Below are 10,082 nucleotides of genomic sequence, written 5' to 3'. Positions count from 1 at the left end.
GTTGAAGTTACGAACCTAGATTGGTAGGATTCACTACAAGAAAAAAGGCCTATGGCCACACTTTTTTTTGTCACGCTTTAAAAGCATGGCCAAAAGTGGTCAATGGCCACGCTTTTGTGAGGGTGGCGATTGAATAGAGATTCGGCCACGTTTTTTCTCGCCACACTTCAAAAGCGTGGCGAAAAGGGTCAATGGCCACGCTTTTGTAAAGGTGGCAACTGATTAGAGATACGGCCACATTTTTTTTGCCACGCTTCAAAAGCGTGGCCATAGAGAGAAACAGAGACGTTTTAAAAGCGTGGCAACAGAGTTTCGATATAGTAGCGTTTATAAAACGTGGCCATATCCTGGTACTATTTTGGCACGCTTTAAAAGCGTGGCCAAAAGGTTTTAAAAAAAACTAATAACCCCAATGCCAATAACCCCTGCATCTTAATAACCCTAAAACTTGGCCAAAAGCTTCGCGAGACTCTCTCACTCTCCCCTCTTACCGTCATTCTTATCTATGCCATTTCTTGAAGAATGTCACAAAATGACCGCCCGGAGGCGCCGTCCCCGGCGACAGCGGCAAACGGCTCCGCGGCGGCGAAGGAGGAGAATCCAGCTACGAGGGCGTTGGTTTCTTCGAGCAAGGCTGAGGCTGAATCCGAACAAGGAGCACAAAGCGGAGGAGTACGAAGACTTGCAATTGATGTACTGCCCAGCGGTTTTCACCGCGCTGGAGAGGTACCTTCCGCCGAACATGCTCAATGCGCGACGAACACAAGGTATATGCCCCGCGCAGCGCAGACCAGAGTATGGTGCCTCTTTGTTTCTTTCTTTCTTTCTTTCTTTCTTTTAAGTTTTTTTTTTATTTTTCAGTTAATTTTCAGTTGAGGCTGGTAAATTGCAGAATAGTAAACCTTAGGATTCCTTACAATGAACAGATTTCTCCAACTAAAATTTGCGGTGCGCTTGGATCTAATCAACTTCTTCCGAGAATTTATATCGCTTTTGTGTTGTTGGTCGGAATTCTTCTGTTTAGTTCTCTTTTCTTGAACGTGTCTTGAATCTGGTCGTGTTTGGAAGCCCCTTCTTTCACTAGTAATTTCTTTTTCATTTTAGTCCGTACACACATACACACACTAACCAAAGAAGTAAAATCTATATGTTGCTCCAAGCTGAGTTAATTTCTGTCTTCGTCATAATCATTTTACTTTGTTTACTCATTTGTGCAAAGGGGTTATGTTTTATTGTTTTGCACTTATCTTCCATTTGATGAGATTTATATGAATACTTTATTTGTTAACCTTTTATCATAAAGTTTGGAGAGACACACTTGGATTATTGTTGCACAACAAATTTTATTATGTGAAAGATGTTCTTTTGAAATTGGAGTCGTGATCTGATCCTTTATTTTAGCAAATCTAGTTTTTCACCTTGTTGGGATGCACCCACCAGATACCATGACATCCAATCCAAGCATTGGTGTAGGGGAAGATTAGTATGAGTCGTCATATATGAAAGTTTACTTTGACAGGCTTTTCAGTTGAGGCTGTTGTGGTCAAGATCAAGCAACACACAAAGATTGTGTTTGTTTGATAATGGATATTTGGTTACTGATATTTTGCATTTGATAAATACATATTTGGCTGCTATAAATTATTTTAACATTTCTGATCTTGTTTATATATTTTATATTGACTGCTTGGGTGATTCCTTACAATGAACAGATTTCTCCAACTGAAATTCGCGGTGTGCTTGGATCTGTTAATCAACTTTTTATATGTATTGGGATTCTTGCAGTATTAGTAGCCGGTTTGCCTCTTGCAGGAAATCCTATATGGTATTGATCTATTTATTTTTCTTCTGAATACAAATATCAAATAGAGATAGTAACATATATATGATTGTTAACCTTGAAATTTTGTTGGCAGACAATGTTCGGAATTTTGGTTATGCATGACTTAACAGCAGCAAGTCAAGGTTCTTCTGAACCTGAAGCAAAATGGTTTGATCTTTTTAGTAGCCGGTATCGGAAAGGTATTCAATAATTTATGATTAATCCCAAATTCCATTAACCAGGAGAAATAAAAATCTAGTGTAACTAAGCACAAGTTTGGTGCTCCCTTTTCAAAATATAAGATTGCTTTCAATATTTAGTTTACTCTGAAATTAATTGATGCTTTGTGAATTGGTATTGCAGTTGTCAGTGTTGGAGCAGCACTTTTCTTGTTCCAGCAGTTTGCCGCATCAATGGAAGATTTGGAACCCTTACGGCTATTCCAATACACCATATGGTTAGTCTTATGAGATCTCTTCTTACAAGCTTTTATAGTGTGCGATCAATTAGTCTTTTCACAATTCCATCACTAGAAAACCACTCTTCCTTAAAATTCAACTGATAGGTAGGTTTAAAGATATTTTTCTTTAAGATATTTTTCTGTGTTTTTTTGTTATTCTTTTAATTTGCTTCTATTTCATTTACCCAGGATATTTATTCGTTGCAATCCTGAGGCTTATAGATCGGCCTGAAGCTTTTGTTTCCGGAATTTTTTAAAAAATTTTGTTTTCCCTGGTAATCAGGTTAGATTATTCACCTTTTGGATGCTTCTTTTTTTTCGTTTTTATTTTATATTATATCACCTTTTTTAAGGAATCTAAGTTTGTGCTGGGTGAATTTTGGAAACACTAATCTGTACATGCAAATTTGTAGAAAGGGTAGAGATTTAGGGCCGTGTTCTGACGTGTTGGCAAATTTTGCAATTAATTTTATTAAATTTTCAGTGTTTTTTGAATTGCGAGCTATGTCCCCTGATTGCTACTACTATGATTAATACTTTAATGCTTTTTGGGCCTGGTTATTGTTTTATGCTGTCTTTAAGGAATTTTGTCAAACTGAACTTTTTTTCCTTTTGATTCTTCCATCTCCTCCTTTCTTTTTATCTTTTCGTCAACCTTCCTTCCTTTCTTGTTGAATAAGAGGAGATAGATTGATGTAGTTTTTTTTTATTTAGCAGATATGAATACTTTTCAAATGGTTTTGAATATTTTAAGAGATGGTTAAGTTCGAGTCAGCTATAGATACTGTCATTTTAAATTTGCTTGATCTGGTAAATTTTGTGGTTGAATGTATATTAAAGAGAGATTTGAGATGACAATTCATATATCATATCACAGAAAAACGTTTCATTTTTATCAACTCATGATTAATTATTAAATGGGTCAACATCTTTAAGCTTGCTTTGTTATATGCTTATTAAAATGGAGTTCTGTAAAACCATTTAACTTCTTTATTTTTTGGGGGATTAGGACTCGAGGTTATTAAAAATGAAGATTTTGTTCCATGCTTTTTCTTTATTTATTACTGAAATGAAAGTTTATTTCTTCTGGTGTTAAATGACCCAAAATGAATAAGTTCTTTTCAGCTGGAAGGCAAAATTCTAATAAGTTCTTTTCCTTCTCTTCTCTCTTGGCCTCAGATCTTTTCTTGTTTTTATCGAGACTTCCTCCTTGTCATGGTTTTGGAGATTGCAGGAGGAGTCATGGATGAACTTGCAAGCCCTATAAGTCCAGTTTTGGAGATTTGGAGATTGCAGGAGGAGTCATGGATGAACTTGCAGGAGGAGTCATTGTGTTTCTGCCTTTGCCACTATTTGATGTTTATGCTGCACTTATTGGTATTGCCATATAGTAACTTAAATTTGATTCTTTATTTGTTTTTTGATTTTATAAATTGTAATTTTTGTTACACTTCTATTTACATTCAATCATTCATAATTTTAGAAGAGAGATAAATTGAAATCCTTTAAAAATATTTGAGGTAAAATTAAAACTTGATATAGTTTTGCTCTCGATTAGTGACTATTGTAATACTATAGGGTAATTTCTGACTATCTAGATTGCATTTGCACCCCTGTAGTGGAGACACTTCTCCCATTTGTATTACCATGTTGCAGTTATGAACATAACTTTTCTTGTTATTGATTTGGTTTGAAATCTATAGTTTTGTACGGAATTAGTCATGTTTTTTGGTTCAGGGTTTCTTTAATAATTGAAAACTACGGATAAGATAGTTTTTGCATTATATTCTTGATTATTTAGAGTTCACGTATGACTTTCTCCAATCATATGATATCTAAATATTTCTTTGCTTTTGCATTGATGCATTTATTCTTATAGAGCTGCTCATGTTTATTCGGAAGCTAGGAGGGTGCATGCTTTCAATGACGTTATGTCATCAAATCTAAGGTGAGATCGAACCCTTGTTCTTTTATTAGTGTTTCATTTTCTGTGCTCTTCATTTTCTATTTGAGTGAACATTTTTATTTTACTGTATTAATAGTACATGAATAGTTGACTCAAGCTTCCTGTACAGTCCAAACCCCAAGCAGTATTATATATATATACTTGATTTTCTGTTTGATTTCTCAAGCTTTCTGTTTCATATGTTGATTCCTTTCATGATTTGTAAATGTTGGACACTAGATTTCTCAACCAAGTAAATGTGCAATGCAGGTTTAGTCACACAAAATTCTAAATCAACTGGATATGGGTCGCGGGGTCAGTGTGGGTGGTGGTCAACTGGATATAGTCTAAGATCTATATATGATCTTGCTTGCTTAGAGGATGAAGTTGATTTCCTCACAGCTCAATCAGAGCAAGACCGACTGAAAAGGAATAATGTCAAATTCTGGCATGTTTTTCGATCAAAGGAAATCAAATTGGCTTTCCTTGTTGGAGGAGGACTTCTGGTAATAATGCTTGTTTCCTTTTCTTTTATTCTTTAATCTTCTTTTAAAGTTTTTTTACAAGATAACACATGTTTTGGTTTGCGGCTTTGAGTAATAAGCTTAAAGAAAATAAAGCTAGTGTTGCCTAGAATGGAAAGTGAAGCTTCAAAATAATTTATCAATTTTGTATTTGGTTTTGCCATCTTTTGCAGGTAAAAAAGTTCACAAATATTTCCGAAACAATTATGTATGATCTAAGGGAAGGAAGTTTAAGAGGGCTAGAGGAAAGAAGAATAGCAAAGGACTTAGGATTTAAGTTGTATTGTTTCTGTATTTTTCTTCAGTTTTTAGTTTTAGAATTTGAACTCGAGATTTATTTTGTATTGGAGTATTAGTTTTTAATGTATAAAACAATTATAGCAAAAATTATATATGTCACTAATTATTATTTGAGTTGTCTTGTAATAAAAATTGCATATTATATTTATAAGTTTGATAATAAAAAAGAACTGAAAAATTTATATTTTGTATTGATGAAGGTAAAAATTAGAAAAAGGATTTTTTTTTTAAATTTTATAAGGCTATTGCCACGCTTTTAAAGTGTGGCCGTATCTCTGGTTAAAAGCGTGGCCATATCTCTCTGTCGCCACGCTTTGAAAGTGTGGCCATATCTCTCTCTATCGTCATGCTTTGAAAGCGTTGCCATATCTCTCTATCGCCATGCTTCAAAAGTGTGGCCATATCTCCTACATACAGCCACGCTTTAAAGGGTGGCCATTTGTAAAAATCGTGGCAAAAAAAAAAGCGTAGCGATAGGTCACCAAAAGCGTGGCGATAGAGCAACCGCCACGCTTACATACGCCACCCTTTTAAAAGCGTGGCGGTAGCTCAAAAAGCGTGGCAACAGAGCTGTTTTCTTGTAGTGATTCATTGAAGATAGACATCAAATATTCACTCATTGAAAGTAGAGCAGGTCCTAGAGTTGGTCCTACTACTTCCACTGCATCAACTAATGTCTTCCCTAAATTAGGGTTTTTTGGAAGCATGATTTGGGGAAGAAATAAAGATTCAGTTTTTAATATTTTAGTAAATTATACAATTACTCATTTTGGGCTATAATTTAATTTTAAAATAGCTTAACCATAGTTAACATAACAACCAATTAAAGAACGACATATCACAAAGAGTAATTTGCATGTTATTATAAGAAGGGTACAGTAGAATTTACCTTTTTTTTTTTTGGTGTAGTTCCATGCTTAATTATTTCCTTTAATTTTCTTAGCTTAGTTCTTATTTCTACTTTAAATTGTTATTATCACCGTTATTATAATATTATTATATGTGTTGCAAGTTGCAACTACTGAACAACTCTAGATAAATCCGTTGTCTCAGCTCTAAAAATATTGTTATAGATCAAAAACATCTTTTATTAATTTTTAGATAATACATTTTAAATATTGTCTCCAACAAAAAAAATATTGTGATGGTATCAAAATTTCGATACAGAATCAATATCTAAAAAAGAGTATCACATTAGAGGATTAACACCTCAAAAAAGTCTTATATATAGCCTTAGACTCTCCTATTATATATATGTGCTAGTTTTTGTGGTAATAATTCTTTTTAAGTTTTTGTAACTCATTAAATTGGTGTTTTCGTTGAGAATTAGCCAACCAAAAAAGATTATCTATAGAAAATTCTGACGGACAAAAAAAAAATCAAATAAGATGTCACTGAGTGAATTATTAAAGAACAGAACCATTAGCGACGCTGGCTCTTAAAAGAAATGTTATGTTATAAGTCTCACGAAATCAATACCAGACAAAAAGAGTTCCCACATGGAGAGATGAGAGAAAACGAGGGGAGAGAGCGAAGGGAGGAGAATACATGAAAAAGAATTTTATAAATTTTGGGTTCTCCCATCATATGAGTTAGCTTTTGTGGTAATAGTTATAAAATTTTAATACTTATTACATATATACTCCTAAAAAATACTAGAGATAAAAAACTTTCGCTAAAAGTTGAAGGGAAAGCTATTGAGTGATAATACCATTAGAGTGAAAAAGAATTAAATCAATAATGGATTTGAAAAAAAAAAAGACACAGCACTGTACCGAAAATTATATTAACTAGTAAATTATATTTTCAATTTAATTAATTTTTTGATATTTTGTCTACATTAAAATTTACAATTTTACTAGATAATCAATAAAGGATGCAGTCAATTACATCCAACTAGCATTTTTTTATTGAATTTTTTCTTTAGAAAAATGTAAATTCAAACTATCATGAAAACATCTAAAACCTAAAAAAAGAAACATCCAAAATCTAAAAAAAAAAAAAAAAAAAATCTAAAACCATTTTAAAAAATTTAAAATTCATTTTTAAAATTCCAAAATTTATTTTAAAAGTTCTAGAATTATTTCTAAAATTTCAAAATCACTATAAAAAATTTTAATAAAAAGAAACATATGAAAAGTAACAAAAAAAACATCCAAAACCTAACAAAAAAGAGATATCCGAAATCATTTTAAAATTCTAAAACCTAACAAAACATCCAAAAAATATTAGGAAAAAACATTCGAAACTAAACAAGAAAGGTATAAAAATATTAAAAAATATCCAAAAACACAAAAACAAGAAACATCCAAAACATAGAAAAAAATACATCCGAAACTTGAGAGAAAAAAATATCTAAAACTTGAGAGAGCACGAGTAGCATTCTCAATGGAGATTGTTGCGTTTGTGATGGGCATGCGTGCCGCGGAAGGAGATTACGGTGCATTCTTGCGTGTGTACAGCAAAAGGAGGGCACCGCGGTCGTAAAGGGAGGGCGTTGCATGCATGCGGCGCCGCTGCAATCACGAGGGAAGGGCGTTCTGTGTGGTCGGCGGAACTACATTCGCGAAGGGAGAGCACTGCAGGCCTGCGACTGGGAGAGGGTGGTGCAGCAACGTCGCATCGGCTTTGGAGAGGGTGGCATGGCAACGTGCAGTGGCTCTAGAAAGGGTGGCGTGCGGCGGCTCTAGGAGGGAAGGATAGGGAGTGTTATAGCTGCAGAAGAGAGAGATAAAGATTTGTGTAGTTATTTTTACGGTAATAGAGTGGGAGTAAAATTAAGTTTACTCTTTGGGTCCTAATTTTTTTTTAGTAATTACCTAAATCATTCCCTAAGGTTTTTTAAATTGGATACTATAGTCCCTCAGGTGTCAAAATACACAAACAGTCCCCAACATTTTTTTTATAAACAATATAGTATTTTCCATTAATTACTGCTGATGTGGAACGTTAGCTTGCACACATGGCCGTTAAGTGTCCAAGTGTGCGAGCTGGACAAATCAATCCCCAAAGTGAAGTACAAATGATGAGTCAAAACTTGATACGATCGAATATTGTCAAGTGCATTGAATCGCTCCAAATAATACCAAAGTGATGGATATCATTCCCATGAAGACTAAAGGATTGAGGCAAGCAACTTCTTGTTGAACATTCTAATTAAATCAATCAAACATTTGCAAGAGGATGTGAATCTTGAAGTAGAATCTTGAAGTAATAAAGAACAGTGAAGGAGAGTTTTTGTTTGTGAAAGAGAGAATGCTTGTAAATTTGGGGAAGAAATTAGTGAATGAGATGTTAAAGACTTCGGAGATGTTTAACCTTTAGAAAAAGTAATGCTTATGTTTTCTTACTTTGACTCATGCAAAAACACTTTCACAACAAATCATATATAACCAAATTTCAATTCTTTGACAATTTAATTTCTCTTAACTTAATTAATCGCTAATTCTTTGGCCAACTAATTAGGAGAAGAGGTTAAGCACGATTTCAATTTAAAATCACACAACTTTCAAAATAATATTCCTAATCAAGTTGAAAATTATGAGAAAGAGTTTCAATTTAATTCCAATATTAAATTCTCTAAAGTAATAACAAAATCTAAAACAGAATTAGAATATTTTTCAAGACTTCTAACCATTAAAAATGAATAACGAGACTCAATCTTGAAAAAGTATTAATGCATTAATCAAAATAAAGAAAATATTTACATTACCAATTCATAAAATCAAATAGAGCTCCTAACCATTAACAAGAGAGGTTTAGTTACTCATGGTAAAGAAAATAACCTAAAGCTAATGAGATGCTAGATGAATCCAGTTATGACTCGATGATGGATTTTCCTCTTGTGAACCATACGTTCACTTATTTATATTCTACTTCTAACCTAGAATTCAAATTCAAAAACTAAATCCAATCTTATTTTTTGAAGTATAAGATAGATAAAAACAACAATTCAAATCTAATCCTAAATTAAATCTTAACAATCTAATTTTATCTTTTTAGAAGAAGTTAATCCTAACTAATCATTCAAATCTTGAATCTTTTGAGTTGAATTGAAGCTTCCTAGGAGAAGATATTGGACTTGGTGTTGAGCTTGAGTAGTTGGCACCTAATTTAAATGCAATTTTGGACTACTGGGAGTGAAAAATCACTTGAAGTCAAGTTTCGAGAGTTGGCGCTAGGCGCCCAGTGCGTTGAAATTGGGTGGCGCTAGGTGCCACTTCTGAAAGCTGGGTGCCAGCCCGTCCAGGACTGTGAAGGTGCCAGACTTTGGGTGATTGAGGTTGGGCGCCAATTGGGCACTGGGCTTAGAGACTTGAGCGCCGGGCTTGGTGTCCTGGATCTGGGCGCCAGTGTTAGGCGCTGGGCTTGCTCCTGCTGGCGTTGAGCTTGGGTCCTTAAAGCTTGGCGCTAGCTTCTCTTCCTTCTTCTGGGAGTGTGCTCTGTGTTTCCTTATTAATTTTATCCTAATTACTTTAAAAACAAATCTTGAAAACACAATAATCCTAAAACAACTTTAAACATATAATTAGTCATAAAACTTTACTAAAAACATAAGAAATTTGAATTAAACCTAAGAAAACTATTAAAAAATCCCTAAAAACTACTAAAGATGCCTAGGCATCAACAAGACAGTCCCCAAAAAATTTTAAAAATCTCAAAACAGTTCCTAAAAAAATTTAAAAATTTTAAAATAGCCCCTTCGAATGTTTTTTATTTTTTTCAAAAGTCGACGTCTTATAATATTTTTATTAATCAGAAAAATAAAATATTATTAAAAATATATAATAAATAAATAATACCATAAAAAACAAAATATATACTAAAAGATAATTTTATTTATTAACACTAAAATATCATAATAAATAATATTATTTAATCGTTAACATATGATACCTACACAGAGGTGATGAAAATCATAATAATAATAACTAAATTTAAGAGATTATTGAATTATGAAGGCCATTATTTATATACCTAAACTCCTGAGATATTGATACTAGCAAATAAACTTAGAAAAATATTCTCAAG

At 33.3% G+C, this 10,082-nt stretch overlaps 1 protein-coding gene across 7 annotated transcripts; it reads left to right on the top strand.

Moving 5' to 3' along the window:
- Positions 1 to 422: 422 nt before the first annotated feature.
- On the top strand, positions 423 to 5,246 carry LOC112766972 (plastidic glucose transporter 4). 7 transcript variants are annotated; one of them, XM_072222779.1, is made up of 9 exons: positions 428 to 767; positions 1,713 to 1,825; positions 1,917 to 2,022; positions 2,186 to 2,279; positions 2,472 to 2,565; positions 3,462 to 3,659; positions 4,162 to 4,230; positions 4,498 to 4,733; positions 4,925 to 5,246. In XM_072222779.1, the coding sequence occupies exons 2-5, from the start codon at positions 1,766 to 1,768 to the stop codon at positions 2,512 to 2,514; spliced, it is 303 nt and encodes a 100-aa protein (XP_072078880.1). In that variant the 5' UTR covers positions 428 to 767; positions 1,713 to 1,765; the 3' UTR covers positions 2,515 to 2,565; positions 3,462 to 3,659; positions 4,162 to 4,230; positions 4,498 to 4,733; positions 4,925 to 5,246. The 7 variants fall into 7 exon arrangements, with proteins under 7 accessions (XP_072078884.1, XP_072078880.1, XP_072078883.1 ...); XM_072222782.1 differs by having other exon boundaries at positions 429 to 795; positions 3,517 to 3,659; XM_072222780.1 differs by having other exon boundaries at positions 429 to 795.
- Positions 5,247 to 10,082: the final 4,836 nt, after the last annotated feature.

This window comes from Arachis hypogaea, chromosome 17, assembly GCF_003086295.3.
Source record: "Arachis hypogaea cultivar Tifrunner chromosome 17, arahy.Tifrunner.gnm2.J5K5, whole genome shotgun sequence".
NCBI classification, from domain to species: domain Eukaryota; kingdom Viridiplantae; phylum Streptophyta; class Magnoliopsida; order Fabales; family Fabaceae; genus Arachis; species Arachis hypogaea.
This window is presented reverse-complemented; position numbering and strand designations above follow the sequence as displayed.

Bases quoted from the DNA above. Each gene is read 5' to 3' on its own strand.
- LOC112766972 (XM_072222778.1), top strand. From the start codon at position 523: ATGTCACAAAATGACCGCCCGGAGGCGCCGTCCCCGGCGACAGCGGCA. The intron at 796-1,712 runs GTATGGTGCCTC...TACAATGAACAG, and splicing joins CCCGCGCAGCGCAGACCAGA to ATTTCTCCAACTGAAATTCG.